The sequence below is a fragment of the Natator depressus genome, chromosome 3, assembly GCF_965152275.1.
Source record: "Natator depressus isolate rNatDep1 chromosome 3, rNatDep2.hap1, whole genome shotgun sequence".
Classification (NCBI taxonomy): Eukaryota; Metazoa; Chordata; order Testudines; family Cheloniidae; genus Natator; species Natator depressus.
The window spans coordinates 166,016,113-166,033,691 of NC_134236.1; the positions used below are offsets into that span (position 1 = coordinate 166,016,113).

General features: G+C 41.2%; 1 protein-coding gene across 2 annotated transcripts in view; it reads right to left on the minus strand.

Annotated features, from left to right (window-relative positions):
- KCNK2 (potassium two pore domain channel subfamily K member 2) overlaps nucleotides 1-17,579 on the minus strand; it is a 207,343-nt gene that overhangs the window by 165,669 nt on the left and 24,095 nt on the right. For both annotated transcript variants that reach the window (XM_074949261.1, XM_074949263.1), the window contains exon 2: nucleotides 8,222-8,412. In XM_074949261.1, coding sequence (XP_074805362.1) covers nucleotides 8,222-8,255 — 34 coding nt within the window. In that variant the 5' untranslated portion in view covers nucleotides 8,256-8,412. The remainder of the gene's footprint in view (nucleotides 1-8,221; nucleotides 8,413-17,579) is intronic.

The window sequence follows — 17,579 nt, forward strand, 5'->3', positions numbered from 1 at the left end:
AAAAAGAAAGGGGAGAAGATACACCACTCCCCCTGGAATGCTGCCCAGGACACAATAGTATGCATACCTATGTGCATTATTTTGTTATGTCACCTTCATCTCATCTTCACCTGAAGCAGAACAAGAATAAAATTCTGATCCCCCATCCCCCGCCCCACTCTCCCATCAAAGAAATATTACATTATTTTTGGGTAACTCAGAAATCATTAAAGAACTGCACTTTTGTTTATTTACTATCCTTTTTTAGTGTACTAGGTAGTGTGTCAAAATACTAAGCAACTAATAAAAGGGCAAGATTACTTTTATCAAGAGTCCTTCCTTCTGCACGAGCCAAATAATCAAGAAGGAAGAGATAAATCATGCAGTGGAGGGATGCCAAAAAGAAACTTTGCCTTCCTATTACTCTGAGGTTTACCACATCATATTTAAATGTTTAAACAACAAGAAAGGTCACAGATAGTTTGCTGTCAGCATGGTCCAGCTTCCATCTCTTTAAAGAGGCAGCCTTTATAAAAAAAAATGGGCCTTTAGATGTAAAGAGTCCTCTTCCCAACCCAGGTTAGTTATGAGGGGAAGGAGAAGCAGTGGTGCTGGAACTAGAGGTGCTGTGCACACCCTCTAGCTTGAAGCAGTAACACCACCAAATACATGGTTTCCATCATCAGCACCCCCACTATAAATAATGTTCCAGCACCCCTGAGGAGAAGTGACTATTCCTTACATGAATAAAGAAATTAAACCAAAATCTGGGTGCTTGCAGATGTTGTTTAAGTGGATATGCTTTACAAATTATTCGCCCAACCTTAACACATATATTTTTGTATGTGAGGTGTCTGCAACCATCACAGTCAAATTAACTTTTTCAATACAAATAAATACTTAAAATATTCACACACACACCCTACTGACTGCTAAAATGAAACAGCCAATTTGAAATCTAATGAGGCAAATTGGGTGAGGGAATATCTTTTATTGGACCAACTTCTGTAGGTGGAAGGGATAAGCTTTTGAGCTCCACAGAGCTCTTCCTCAGGTCTGGAGAAGGTAGCCAGCGTGTCCAAACTAAATATAAGGTGGGACAGATTGTTAAGCATAAGGAGTTCACACATGCTGAAGGAGACCACGTGAAATGGGCAATTAAAGGTTAGCAGGCAGTGGAGCGCTTTACAAAGTGTTGTAATGTGCCATAAAACCAGTATCTCTGTTAAGTCCATGGTTTTGTGTCCAACAGAGTTATGAATTTAAGTTCCCAGGCTCATCTTTTGAAAGGGTTGTGCAGCTTTCCTTTGATGGCTAAGATTAAGGGATCTGAGATGGACTGACTGCTTTGTGGAAAGTTTTGTCCCAAGGTGATAATGTTGTTCTCTTATTTTACTGTGAGTTCATTTGAGAGTACAATGATTATCTGGTTTTCCCACACAGTTGTTGCTGGGGCATTTGATGCACTGGATGAGGTACATTACACATTGTGATAGGCATGTGTAGGACCCATGCATCTTTACAGGAATGTTGTGCAGCATATTGATCATTGTAGCAGTGGAGATATGTCTGAAGGCTTTGCAACTGTTGTTCTAGCAAGATCTGGTGCTGCTTTGAGTTGGCGTGTCCTGGTCTGTGGGGAGTTTGCATCTGATCATGAGCATGGCAGGGTTGGGGGGCGGAGTTTGAAGGCCAGAAGAGGGATAAGTGAAAGATTTCTTGCAAGATGTGGTCCCCATCAAGTATGGGTTGCAAGTGTTTGATGTTACTCCATACAGGTTCCAGTGTGGGGTGGTGGGTGACAACTAGGAGTGTGCAGCAAGTGGGGTTTTCCCCCCCAGCTCTGAAGCAAATTCTTCTGGCGCATTTGAGTGGCCTTTTCCAGGATGCAATCTACTTCCCTTTTAATCTTAACTGTTTTGTTGTTGTTATAACCCATTGCACTTACAACTGCATCTTTTGTAGAACACTTCCCTTTTTTAGTGACGGCAGTTTTAAGGGTGTATCCTGGACTTTCTCTTTGGAGCAAATTTTGTGGTATCTGAGTGCCTGCCTGTCAATAACAGATTTCTTGGTGTGTCTGGGGTGATTGCTGATCTGTGGAGGTAAGTGATCAGTGAGTTTCTTGTATATAGCCATTCTGGGGGCTCTATTGTTGAAGCTGATGCTGGTGTCGGAGTGTTCTAGATAAAGTTTGATAAATGGAGAGTGGTTGAAATTGTGGTGGAAATCTATGAGGGAGTTTAAGTCATCTGTCCAGAGGATGAAAATATCATACATGTATATCGTTGGATCTGTGGTGCATTTTCCCAGAAATTCTTCCTTGTACTGGTTCATGAAGATGCTGGCATATTGGGGTGCCAGCCTAGTACCCTTGGCTATTCCCATGGTGCAGGCAAAGTGTTTGCTGTTGAATGTAAAGCTGGTGTGGGTGACAATGAAATGGATGAGTTTGGCAAAGTATTTTGGGTGGACTTCCGAGCATTATTCATTACCTTGTACGTATTTAAGCCAAGCTACAATGTTGTCATGGTGAGAGATGTTGGTGTATAAGGAGTTGACGCCCATGGTGGCAAGGATGGTGTTCTGGGGGAGGTAGATAACGATGCAGAGTTTCTGGAGAAAGTCGTTAGCGTCTTGGAGAAAACTGTCCCTTTGCAAGGTGCGTGGCTTTGAGGATGGTTTCTAGGAGTCCTGATATTCCTTTAGTAACAATGCCATGGCCAAATATGATGTGTCTGCCTGTATTACCTTGTTTGTTTATCTTGGGAATCATGCAATTTGTAATCTAGTAATTTTAGAAGTTTTTATGTACCATACCTGCCTCAGAATCTCACGGGCAATTTTGTGTGGGTCTTCACAAAAAAAACACTTAACACTCCCCTCCACCAACTGGGCACCTTGGACACTGACCAAGTAACTAAATACGGAGAAAAGATGGTGAGAGTGGCAGAAGGATGGTCTAATGGAAAGGGAGCTGAACTGTGAACTCAGGACGCCTGCATCTAATCTCCAGTTCAGCCACAGAGTTCCTGTGTCTCCTTGGACAAGTTACTTAGCTCTGTACCTCAGTTCCCCCTTCTGAAAAATAGGGATAATGCTTACCTACCTTATAGGGGTGTAGCAAGGATAATATTCATTAATTATTGTGAGGCATTCAGATAATGGACAGATGGGGGACATATAAGCATACAGGCCTGGATCCACAAAAGGAACTTAGGTGCCTAGGGGAAAAAAAATCACATGTACAACATTGCAATTCACAAAGCCCGATTTAGGCACCTAGGCTTCTATATAGTTAATGAGGAGGGATGTGATTCACAAAGCCAGCACACTAAGCAGGGAGTCATCTATGCTAGCCAATGGGAGATGCCATCAAGAAGGGTGTGGCCCTGTGCCCTGCCCCTCTCATGTGAATAGGCAAATCCCAGCTGCAGGGAGGCTCCTATCTCTGCTCGTGAACCATGAAGTGGAGGAAGATAGGCAGAGAAGCACCTAACTCACATTTGGGACCTAATGCAGTGAGCATGCTCAGAGGCTGCCTAACTGCACACAAAACAGCCTGGGGAGATGGGGGGGTGGGGGAGAGGCAGTCCTTCCTTCTAACCTTTAACCCAGTAGTTAGAGCACTCACCCGGGATGTGAGATAACACCAGTTCAAGTCCTGCCTCTGCCTGATTAGAAGAGATTTGAACAGGGGTCTCTCACTTCTCAGGTGAGGCTCCTAACCTCTGGCCTATGGGATAGTCTAACATGGGGCTCCCTCACTCTCTCCTATTGAAGTTGTTACAATTTAATTATATAATTAAATATTAATTGGGCCAGAGAAAGAGAGACTGACACCATAGCCCAGTGGTTAGGGCACTCTCCTGGGAGGTAGGAGACCACTGTTTACATCTCTTCTCCCCATCAGCCAGAGGGAGAACACAAACTGATGGTCTACAATGTCCTGGTTCATTGATGCCTCTGAAACTTAGGGGAGGAGGTAGGCATCTGGACACCTAGAGCAAGGCAGCAGCATGCATGCTCAGGGGAAATAACTTAGGCACCTTGAGAACTTTTACTGCAAAACCTCCAGTGCCAAGTGAGTTTAAGTGCCTATGGAGATAGATAGTAGGTGAGCAGCAGTTTTGTGGATTACAGTGACACCTAAAAACAGGCCTTAGGTACCTAAGTAGCTTTGTGGTTCCATTATTGGGCATGTAGCTGTGTGGAAAGTGCTACTTGGCTGTCATGATAGCAATAACAGAAGGCAATGGTTTTCAAATGTTTTCATACTGTAGATCACTTCTTAAGACTTAGGTCTTTGTAGATCACATCCTCTTTTACTCCTTCCCTCCAGTAGCCATGGTAACTGATTACATTAGGACAGTATTAAAGGGGACAAGACAAAAAGAAATTCACGTCAATGTGATGCTGCTTAATTCTATCACCTTCATTTTGTATTCGTATTGTTTATTTCTTCTCCCTAGGCATAGGACTTCACACTTAGTAGGACTGAATTTCTACTTATTGTCTAGTGCTCACATTGCTCCAGTCTCAGCAGGTCTCTTTGTAGTTTACTTCTGTCCTGTGCGTTTGCTACCTTCCCAAATTTCACATCAGTCACAATCTTCACCACCACTGAGTTTGCACCAAAAGAAACTGGGCCATGAGACACAGCACAATCATACAGGCTGCGCCCAAGTGTAAATAACTTCTGAAAACAAAGTGCTGAGCAGACCTACAACTGCAAGAAACATCACTGCTTGAAGGAACATAAGGTACAAGAGTTTAGTACAACCTGTCTGGTAAGACCACTGACCTAAGGCACTGTTTGACCAATTGCCAGTCCTGCAGATGTTTTAAACATCTGGAACTTGAAAGTGCTGCTGTGGGACACCCTCTAATTCTTTTATCTTTCTGTTTCAAACATGACACTGTTCTAAAGCATCTAGAATTTCCAATTCTGGCTTCCTATTTTTTATTCCCCCTTACACACTTCCACCTCAGCCTCTCAGGTATGTTTGGAAAATGAAGTCCTGGTAGTGCTATTTGGGGTAACAGGATGTTTACTAGATTGTAATATTTCCTCTGTTAAACTAGCCTCTCTAATTTTATATTATGGCTTTACTGGCAATGTCTATTCTGTGAGTACACAAATAGCAACATGGCTATGCAGTCAGAGTAAAGCCCTATTAGAGACTACTTTAAAAACAAATACTGTCTGCTCTGAATGGCCCTTAAGCATGATGTTATTATTCACAAGATTGGGTTTTGCTCCACTGTCCATGGCCAAAATTTTCCCTAGCCGTTCTGTTGTACTGTGCACCAGTCAGCTTCTACTAAGCCCCCCAGAGTTTGATGCATTTCACTAGTGTAGTATGACTACACTTTGAGAAGGATGAAAGTTCTAATATAAATTAAAGATAGTATTAATAAACCTATGTAAATATAGCGCTCCAATGCTTCAGGGTTTCTGGAGAATCAGCTCACACTCCCTCTACTGCATTCACTTGCTTTGTCAATTTTATTGATGGCCTTCATTAAGGGCGGAGGACGGGGGAAGAAGTCACATCCACCACAAAGAACTGATCGTCTTTGGAATGAGATCGCCATCTCATTCTGAATTTACATGGCTCAACTGCTGTTTGCTTCAGGATGCATATAAATCCCACTAAATCTATCTAATAATGGATACAAGTTGCCAGTAATATCACTATTGAGCATTAAAATTTTAAGTGGTTAAAACCGATGCATCAATCTTAAGTCTTTCAGTTGCATTTGAAGTACTGGAGCTTGCAAGGTACAATTCACCACAAGTAAGTATTACAGGCACCCATGAGCCATAGAACTGAATGGACAGCAGATAAAATTCATCCTCTCCCTTCTCCCAAAATAGTGAACAGGTTTTGTTCAAGGAACTAATTTGGGGTTTGAGGCTAGGAGGCGACTCCACTGACCCTGCCTGGTCCTGCTTCAGCAAAGCACATGCTGACTTCTCTCCAAGGAATTCCTCCCTTATGAAGATAACCTGGCCACTGGATCTTTTTAAGTGCTGTCCACGTAGTCCCCTACTGCAGGCCAACTCTAACACTGCTTTCTGCACCAGCCTACTGGGACCTGATGCAGAGCCCAGGTTCAAGCCATGCCCTGTAACACTAATGCCAAGACAGCCTGGATGCCGACCTTGTTTGGCCACCTTCCACAAAAGGGTGAATTATTCTCAGTATGAAGAATTGAGAATTAACTGTTGGCTTCTGAATTTGCTTCCTGTGGCTGGTTAATGCCACAGTCCTAATATAATTTTACAGACAGAAGGGGCCCAATCCTGCTATGTGTCCATGTGTGACATTTCCTTTGACCGTAGGTAGTTATTTCCTTTATTTTTATGTGGGAAGTTCTCTTTTAAACTAAAAGAAAAGGAGTACTTGTGGCACCTTAGAGACTAACAAATTTATTTGAGCATAAGCTTTCGTGAGCTACAGCTCACTTCATCGGATGCATCCGATGAAGTGAGCTGTAGCTCACGAAAGCTTATGCTCAAATAAATTTGTTAGTCTCTAAGGTGCCACAAGTACTCCTTTTCTTTTTGCGAATACAGACTAACACGGCTGCTACTCTGAAACCTTTTAAACTAAAGTTGCTTAGATTTCAGATTGACCACAACACCTGCTGTGAAGTTATGTTCATCACATAAATACATAGTCACACATTGTATTAAATGCAGATTGTATAACAACAATATGGCTGTGTTCCATTATGAGGTTGAAAGTTATTAACATAATAAGTAGGGTCATCATTTCAAATGATGGCTGCATGCACATGTAATTAGTCTGTGTACTAAATATTCTGAGAACCAGATTCTGGCACCCTTACTGATGTTGAATAGCACCTTCCTCTGCAAGCAGGCTTAGTGCTCTGCTTGAATTCTAGTGTAGGTAATTGCGTTCTGCCTACCTAAGTGCTCCCTTTGGTTTCAAAAAAGTATTCTTCATATTTTGTGCTGGACTGATGCGTAATGTTCTTGCGAGCTGTTAAACAGCTGCCGTACTTCATGCAGATTTGGGTGAAATTATGATCTTGACAAGTCTGTCTGTGTCTCACCTTAGTTATTTGGGGATCACTGGAGATATTATTCAAGATACATTTAACATTGGCTTAATATTTAAATTAGTATTGAAAATTAAAATATTTGTCATTTTATTTTTCTTCCAAAGTTTCAAGACTGTGTTATAAGCTAGTAACTTGCAAATTATTAAAGAAGTTTCCTGTTCAAAGGAGACAATAGCTATTATTCTCTAATATCACATTGACTTCCCATGGGGTGGGGAAGTGAGAAGTAAAATAAGGTGAAATCACTCAGAGTTGTATTTAATTCCAACTTTTACAGCAAAGTTTCATATCTTAAAAATAGGTTTATGTAAACCTATGATTAACAAAAGCTCAAGTTAAAACCAGTGAATGATGGCACTATAATAAAAAATAAGGGCTAAGTATTTGAGAAGATATCATTTTAGCATAACCCAGCATGCAAAACAAAGATGAATCCTACTTCTATTTCAGAAATACCAAGTTATGAACAATAATCCAAAAAAACTGCAAATGAAAACATTTACATTCAAGAATTAACTTCTATAGAGAGGCACTGAGAGCTTGTCCTGAAAGGTGATGGGCTTCAGCCCTGATCCAGGGAATCACTTAAGAATGTACTTAGTTTTAAGTTCAATATATATTTGTCTTAAGTAGGACCACTAAGTACTAACGTTTTCGAAGAAAAGCAAGCACTTAAGAGTTTTGCTGGGTCAGAGTGTTCAGCATATTTCAGGATTGAGCCCTAAATAGATATGGAAGTGTATGTGTACTTCAAGATATATCATTGGTGTATACTAGATCAGATCAAAGAAGAATTAAACTTCATAAATGATAACTGAAGACAAATTACAGAGAAATTAGTGAATTTGCTTAAATTTTCTCATCTAAATACAGAAAAGAGATACATACACATAATTTGTCCATTAAATAAGGTAGCTACATATAAACCTTAATGTAAGATCTTAGTTTCAAAAGAAACCGGACAAAAATATTATCTGTTTATTTAGATTTGGCAGGTAAATTGAAAGCCATTGAACTTTAGCTTCAAGATAGAAATTAGTTCACCTGATCCACCAAGTCAAGCTCCAGAGTCTGATCAGACATTCAGAATTACAATACCACCAAAATTATGCAGTATGGGCTATTAGTCTATAGTAATGATACTTACAGTAGGAGTTATATCTTCTTTGTGGGTTCCTCATTTGGTGATGTAATTTTCAGAAGTCACCATCTTTTTGTTCTTAGATACAGCAGTTCCTCCATGGTTCCTTTTAAGTACTGTTTGGAACAAGCTGTTTCCTCATAGCATATTTCCTTAAGTACATATAAATTCTGTGCTTGGATTTCCTGTCCAAAACACTCAAGTATATACAAGAGTCAGTCAGTCAATCAGTAATAAAAAGTACATAGCACAGGGGTGGGCAAACTTTTTGGTCTGAGGGCCACATCTGGGTATGGAAATTGTATGGCAGGCCATGAATGCTCACAAAATTGGGGGTTGGGTTGTGGGAGGGGGTGTGGGCTCTGGGGTGGGGCCAGAAATTAGCACAGGGTGCAGGCTCTGGGGTGGGGCCAGAAATTAACTCAGGGTGCAGGAGGGGGCTCCAGGCTGGGGCAGGGGCGCTGGGTGGGGAGGGGGTCAGGGGCGCAGGCTCCAGATGGCGCTTACCTCAAGCAGCTCCCGGAAGCAGGGGCATGTCCCGCCTCCAGCTCCTATGCGGAGGTGTGGCCAGACAGCTCTGCGCACTGCCCCATCCGCAGGCGCCTCCCCTGCAACTCCCATCGGCCTTGGTTCCTGGTGAAAGGGAGCTGCAGGGGTGGTGCTTGGGGCGGGGGCAGCGTGTGGAGCCCTCTGGCTGCCCCTACATGTAGGACCTAGAGGGGGGACATGCTACTGCTTCCGGGAGCCATGCAGAGCGGGGCAAGTCCTAGATCCCCGCTCCCCAGCAGGCGTTCAAGGTCCGGATTAAAATGTCTGAAGGGCCGGATGTGGCTCCCGGGCCACAGTTTGCCCACCCCTGACATAGCATGTATATGGCATTTTACATCTTCATAGCACTTTACAAATGGTAGCTGATTTCATCATTTACTTTGTTCACTTTCCTCCTAAAAAAAATTACTGAGAGTCCTTTAGTAGATTGAATACTCAAACGTAAATGGTCCAGAAGATTTTTAAAAGGCCAGAAATTCTTTATTGTGAATGAAGAGATCAAAATCATTAGTCCTATTTATTCGGTCTCTCCAGAATATGTACCATTCATGAACAAAACATGTACATGCAGTATGTCATGCAACTGCTACCGTAATAACATCTCAAGTATATTTTAGAGGCCCACGGTGCTTTGAAGTATGTAATGTTTCTGTTCTTTAAAAAGACAAAAAAGTTATTTTTACGCTCATGAGCTTGCTAAGCGCAGGCTTTTCATGCTTGTAGTAACATTCCTGGAATCTATTAATGTGAACTGATTGAGAAATTAACCAGTCCTCATAGGATTTGATTTTATTGTTCCTTATTACATTTTAATCAATGGGGAAAAAAATAAGTTACTAAAATTTTATTCCAACGTCCAACATATTGTAAATACCCAAGAATTACTTGAAGGAAAAAAAATCTCTCTTTGGCTGCACACAGCTTTTTGCAATGCTCAGAAGTTATAGATTTGAAGCATATTATGTTTATGTAAGTTCCAGGGAAAGAGAAAAAATATGCCATAGAGTTATACATGTTCAGCTGTTTAGAAAGCAAGTTGCTCTGGTACACTGAACCTATAGAAACTGGTATGTGTCATATCAGCCTAAAACCTGTAGAAACATAAAATTGCCATAGTAAAGTCCTAACAAAAATACAGCTGAGCAGTACTATTTTAGGTAATGTGGTGATCTAGCAGTAATACAATCTGTTTTGGAATTTCTAGGCATATCATATTAGATTTTTGAACATCTGGTTTTAATAGGTCAATAAATGTGATAATACTCATTATACACTATTTTCCAATACAATTTCACAATGCAGACATTCATCTACAATAAAGGCAACTTTGCAATCAGAGAAAACTTGTTTTGATATATTCATTATTTTGTGACCTTCAACTGTGACCATACATTTCCTTGTGCCTAGTCAGTAATCCTTAGTGTATATTTGCATACTCTGGATGAGGCAAAAATCTGGAAGCTTTGCCCACCATTTAAATCTGCTATTGGGCCCAATCTTGTTCTCACTGAATTCAAAGGGAGTTATGCCACAGATTTCAAAGGGACATAGTTTGGGCCCAGTTCTTCTGAACAGAGCCACACACAGTAAGCTTTAGAGCAGGAGTGGGCAACCTACGGCCCGTGGGCTGGATTCGGCCCACGAGTCATTTTAAGACAGCCCGCAAGCTGCCGCTGGGTCTGGGTTTGCCCTGTTCCGGCACTCCAGCCGGGGTGCAGGGTTGGGGGCCGCACCACAGGGCTCCTGGAAGCCGCGGCATTGCCCCCATCTGGCTCCTATGTGCTCCAACGGCCCCCTCCAACACTCCAATGGGACCTGCAGAGGCTGTGCCGGAGGATGGGGCAGCACGCAGAGCTACCTGGCCGTACCTCCGCGTAGGAGCCAGAGAAGGGACATGCTGCTGCTTCCAGGAGCTGCTTGAGATAAGCACAGCTTCGAGCCTGCACTCCTGAGCCTCTCCTGACGCCCCTACCCAGCCCTGATCCCCCGCCCACCTGCCAAACCCCTCAATCCCAGCGTGCAGCACCCTCCTGCATCCCAACCCTCTCATCCCCAGCCCCACTCCAGAGCCTGCATCCCCAGCCGGAGCCTGCACCCCTTCCCACACCCCAACCCCCTGCTCCAGCCTGGAGCCCCCTTCTGCACCCTGAACTCCTCATTTCTGGCCCCACCCGAGAGCCCACACCCCCAACCAGAGCCCTCACCCCCTTTTGCCCCCCAAACACCAATTTTGTGAGCATTCATGACCCACCATACAATTTCTATTCCCAGATGTGGCCCTCGGGCCAAAAAGTTTGCCCACCCCTACTTTAGAGCAAAATATTGTGCCACTGAGCAACAGTATAATATTCTGTTTGTGAACGATCTTTACGCCGTCTTTTGTTTTGGTAATGTAGCCATTTCTAAGTCAGTCTGATTAGCGTTTAAGCATTCCAACCGTTTCTAGCATTGCCACTTCTAGTGATTTTATGAGTCTCGTGATATTTGATGTTTTTCTTAACACCTCAGCTCTTGGAGTAAGGTAAATGCACAAGGTTGGGAAAGAAAAACATGAATCCGAAAGTCTCAGAATCAAATAAAGAGCTCGTAACAATTTCTTTTACTCATGACTTTGGGGGCCTGACTAATGATTTTTGAACAGTTGGGGTTGGTAATACTGGGTTTTAAAGTGTGTGTGTGAGAGACTGTGTAAGTCAGCATTATAGTAAGAATTGCCCCTGTGTTATTTGTTAGTAATTCTGTGATACAAGTAGCTCTGCAAGTGAAAGATGTTATTCTATTTTCTTCTTTAAACAGAGCAGTTCAAGTCTTGTTACAGACACAGCTGCCATTTTATGTTTCGGTTCAGATACAGAATGTTACTTTGCTCTCACTTACTTTGAAATAAAGGTAAACTAGGCTGAACAGGCATTTTTCTCCCTCTCTGTGGAACACACAAATGTTTTAAAGCATGCCCCTGAAGCGGCAACAAGAATCTGTCCCATAGGAAACCACACACCAGGACTTTTAGGTTATAAATAAGTAAAGATATTATTGGACCTGAAGTACATACTATAGTAGTGAGGCATTGCAGATGCTAAGCTAGTGTAGTTCATGTTGCAATTCAGAGGTATAATTTACTAATTGTTTTTCACAGGACATGCTTCTGTGCTCTAATTCTGCACGGGACCCTTGACTTGTTTATTTAGAAGTGAAAGGATTCACCTGGACTATTATTATATTTTCTTTATTTAAACAATCAAATAATTTCACTATTAGATATACATATACAGGGCCTGTTAGTTAGGCACAGTTGCAGGTCTCATTTCTGTGAGCAAGTGCTACAAGTATGTGTGTGAATCTGGTACCTGTGCGTTTGAGAACCAATTGTGATTAGTCGTGTATGGAACAAATCAGATGGAATACTCCTTATTCATAGGAAGTGATAATCGGGTTAACTCCACTGAAGTTAGTGGAGTCTCACTGGTGTACAAATCAGTTTGAGAGGAAAATCAGGCTTTGTGATCCTATGACTAATTAACCAAATTTTCTGAAACTTCAGGAAATGCAAATTTCACTCAGAGAACATGTCCTAAGAATCAGTGCAGACCCAACTCTGTTTTATTTGAGACAGAGAGAGCATAAATCCTGTTTTTAATGCCAACAACATAACCTTAACTCTAGCATTGCCATGGCTCTGTCATAATCTGGGATTTTTAAAAAAGTCTTATCAGGAAAACTCCCCACATTGCAGCAACACTGCAATTTAATTTTGCCCTGCTCTTTGCAGCTTGATCCTTTCCTTCCTTCTCCCCCACCCTGCCCTCAGCAGCCCTCTAGTCTCCTCTTTAGAAAGATATTTACAGCAGTTGGCCCCAGAAGTCATCAATGTCAAACAGGACCACTAGAGCAAAAAGAAACGGGTTCCGTATGTTTGTCACGCTTTATGAAACAGTTCTGCTTAGGTTTGTTTTCTGCTGGTTTCTAATGTTTACTTTAATGTTCATCTGTGGTTTTTCCAGTGTACTTTACAATTTGTGCATGTGTATTTTCTGCAAGTAGGAAACATTTGTTTGGATCTAGTTTATCAACACTGAAACCCTTAAAACGTCAGCGAGATCACCGCAACATTTTTTCCTTTTCCACAAAGAGACAAAGTAAGTGGATTTGCAATTACCTTTACACTATTTTCCTTTTTGACTACATCTTAGAATGAGAAAATACAGTGACTTATTTGCTCAAAGTGTGACATCCACATACTCTGTGGTTCTAGGTGTGTTAGGAATACATGAGTCAGTGTTCTTGCACTCTTTCAGTATTAATGGTCCTCTTTACTGTGCTCTACCTTTAGACTACTTATGTTTCTCAGCAAACCACCAGAGAAATAGGTAAAACAAAATATTCTTGCTGGAAGGTTGCAGCATAACACTATTTTATTTCTTAGAATTCAAAAACACACAAGAAACCAAAAATAAACCAGACACACAAAGCAGGCTGCTCCCTAAAATAGAGAGGCACAAGTTACTCCACCTTACTGTAGGCTGTCTGTCTGCAAAGTGACGGCTCCGAGTCCCAGGGTTTTCTACAGAGCTCCCCAGCCTGCAAGCAGGACTAAGGAACCCCCTGGCTCTTAAAGCTATAGATTGCAATTCCAACACAGTCCTCAATATTACACCACAATAATAGACCTCAAAAGCATTCTCTCTCTCTTCGACTGCAGTAGTTAGCCTGCCATCAAAGTAAAACATTGGTTAGTACCACCTTAGTTGGCAAAAATACTGCATAAAAATGGTTCAAAGACTTGAAAGTGTATTTTTGGTTTTCTTCCATAAGCCCATAAAAACACCAACAGGTTTATAACAAATAAGAATGAGTCACACAAGTTACCCTTCTCAGAGGGGGATAACAAAAGCCTTTCCTGTTTACACTGTTCAGATTTTGGTCTCACACCTTAACTCTCCTTTGTGATAAACTATCACAAAGGAGAAATAGGTAACATTCCCCTCTTCCTTTTTATAAATCACAAGCCTGTTAATTAGCCCCAGCAGGTTCCCCATTGCTAGGCTAAATCTTCCTCACCGAGAGGAACTGGACTCCATTCTGACACCTGAAACAATGGGCCAAATTCAAACCTGATGCATTTGGGTACTCTTCAGCTGAATTATACCACGTCTGAATTTGGCCCATTTGGTTGTGGGAAGGAAAATTTGGCTCCTACTCTGCATAAGGATATTAACTTGCTCTGCACCAGAATGCGGGGTATACACTTCCCATGACATTTTTTTTTTCCCCCAAAACATGCCTTCTAGGAAATATCAGACTATGCAATGGCTATATATAGTGCCAATGCTACGATGGCTAACAAAACATAGGATTCAAAAGTGTTCATCATTGGCCTAACTCTGCTCCTTTTGTGGGGGAGGGATAGCTCAGTGGTTTGAGCATTGGCCTGCTAAACCCAGGGTTGTGAATTCAAACCTTGAGGGGGCCATTTAGGGATATGGGGCAAAAATTGGGGATTGGTCCTGCTTTGAGCGGGGGGTTGGACTAGATGACCTCCTGAGGTCCCTTCCAACCCTGATATTCTATGAAGTCAATGGAAAAACAATGATTTTGAAAATCCCAGCCATATGGTCTACCAAAGATATAAGAAAATAAATGAGTCTTCTGGAAATTGTTTTTCTTATTAAAAGCACTATGCTACCAACAAATAAATAAAAATGAGGATACTTTATACTTCCCTAATGCCTGAATTAAATCTCACACCACCACAGCCCTGAGGTAAGCATGAATTTCTCCCTTCTTACAGATGCAGAAACTGAGGCACAGTAAGGTAAAAACCTGCCCAAGGTTAAACAAAATGGCAGAAGAAGCTACTGAACCCATATCTCTAAACTCCCACAAGGCTTCATGTCAGCTAAGCAAAGCCACTTAAAATGGGTATCAAAGGAGGACTAATAGCACTGAAAGCCAACATAGACTGATCAAGAACATAAGGAGAAAACAAAAGAGAACCAACCAGCTCTGAAAGATGTTACGCTTGAGCATTAGCAGACTGCACTAGGGAAGAGACTATTTCCAAAGACAAGCAAGTACCTTGCTCTCTAAAAGATCTGTTAAAGACTTTGAAAAGTTGCAGAAGAATCTTATCGTCCATTGTGGTTGTGAAAATTGACTAAGCTGTGAGATGGTCTCTAGTAGCCACATCTCAGACTTCCTAGGGCTTTAAAGACATATACATGCTAAATATTTAATTTTTTAAACTATATTATACTAATGTGTACTTTGTGCCTTGACTTTTTAAATTTGTGGACCTGTTCTATGCTAGTTTAGATTAATTTTAATATTGTTTCTCGCGGTATTGTCAGGTATATTTTGTTAGTAGAATCTTCTCAATCCTCCCAGAGTACAATATCTTGTAAATGGTTTCTGTTCACCTTCAGTGTTACAGCAGATCTGCAGAACCATATTGGTTTCAGCTGTTGACACTGGTGGCCCTAGACATAAGAAACTATTTATGCAGCTGTGTCTCTTTGTTTTCACTTAAAGAACTAAAAGAGAAAACCCCCTACAGGAACTGGAGATGTGAATTTTAGCTGCAAAATATTTTTTTAAGTCATATACATTGGGCACATGTATTAGCAAGAAAACAGTTACACAATAGGAGGCTAGTATAGCACAAAGGCATAATTTCACTGCTTGTGGGCATTCAATGAAAAATGAAAGGTGGCAAATTCAAAACTGGTCAAAGGAGATACCAAAGGGGGGATGCTGAAGCAAATACTTACCAAGCTTCATAGAGAAATTGGACACTGATATGAAAAACAAGAATATCCAGAGCTGTTATAGATAGTGCTAACAAAGTGTATCTATATAGATACAGACAGGGAAATAAAACCCCATATCAATGCTGAAGTAAATCTCTATTTGCCCAGTACTGAAGTCAGGCTTACAGGCCTGTAATTGCCGGGATCACCTCAGGAGCCCTTTTTAAAAATTGGCGTCACATTAGCTATCCTCCAGTCATCTGGTACAGAAGCTGATTTAAATGATAGGTTACAGACTACGGTTAGTAGCTCTGCAATTTCACATTTAAGTTCCTTCAGAACTCTTGGGTGAATACCATCTGGTCCTGGTGACTTATTGCTGTTTAATTTATCAATTTGCTCCAAAACTTCCTCTAATGATACCTCAATCTGGGACAGTTCCTCAGATCTGTCACCTAAAAAGAACGGCTCTGGTTTGGGAACCTCCCTCTTATCCTGAGCTTTGGAGACAGATGAAAAGAATTCATTTAGTTTCTCTGCAATGGCCTTATTGTCCTTGAGTGCACCTTGACCGTTCAGTGGCCCCACTGGTTGTTTAGCAGGCTTCCTGCTTCTGATGTACTTTAAAAAAATGTTGCTATTACATTTTGAGTCTTTGACTAACTGTTCCTCAAATTATTTTTTGGCCTTCCCAATTGTATTTTTACACTTTATTTGCCAGTGTTTATGCTTCTTTCTATTTTCCTCGCTAGGATTTAACTTCCACTTTTCAAAGGATGCCTTTTTGCCTCTCACTGCTTCTTTTACTTTGTTGTTTAGCCATCATGGCTCTTTTTTGGTTCTCTTACTGTTTTTTAATTTGGGGTATACATTTAAGTTGAGCCTCTATTATGGTGTCTTTAAAAAGTTTCCACGCAACTTGCAGAGATTTCACTTTTGGCACTGTACCCTTTAATTTCTGTTTAACTAACCTCTTCATTTTTGTGTAGTTCCCCTTTCTGAAATTAAATGCTACAGTGTTGGGCCATTGTGGTGTGTTTCCTGCCACAGGGATATTCAATTTAATTATATTAGGTTCACTATTACCAAGCAGTCCAGCTATATTCACCTCTTGGACCAGATCCTGTGCTCTGCTTAGCACTAAATCAATATATAATTATAGTGGCATTAATGTACATTTCAGCTTTACAGTTGAGACAAGGGGGGTGGGGGGAGGGCAGAAAGTTTTTGTCCGATGGGCAGATCTGCAGTATGCTCTTGACTCCTAAAACAGGCAGCAAGAAAGCAGCAGACCTGCCTCATGGTGGAAGCCTCCTTATGTAGTTATAAGGGCCAGATTTTAAAAAAGGTATTTAGGTGACTAATGGGATTTTCAAAAGCATGGGTGAAGTTAGACATCTATGTGCTTTTGAAAGTCCCATTAGTCACCCAAATACATTTTATTTTAAAAGCCTAACCTTGGTGATAGAACTAGATTGGGATATCATCATCACTGGAAAAAAAAATAAAGTCAAGAGGTAATTTGAGCCCCAAAAGATTGGCTAGTCATAAGATAAAAAAGGGAGCCATGTCACTACCTTAAGTTATCTCCAAAATATTTTATGACCACAAATTTTTCAATCAAGTCTACTTCTCAAATTCATCAGTGGTGTCCTGCAGCTAATTTTATTTTTCCTGGAGTAGGACCATGATCAGTAATTGATTTGCCACGTGTTGAAGTTCAAAATCATGTATTGATTTTGCTGCTGAAAATTAAAATACAACTGTTAAATCTCAGTAACGGACCCAGTCCTAACTAGAATCTTTCTAGTGTAATGTATCTATTTATGAAGTGTACACAAGTCCTGTTTATCTTCAGAGGTGGCCAAATCTATACACATGAAATTCCACTTGCAGAAACTCAAGCTAAGACACAGAGTCCAACTTGAGATATACCAGAAAAAAGGAAACTGCTTCTGGTATTTGATCTTTTTTTGCTTATTCTCCTATGCAGCCCTCATCCACCTATGTGGGAAGCCCTCACTCCCAATTCATCAGCCTTTCATCACATAGATGTAATTGTTGTCAAC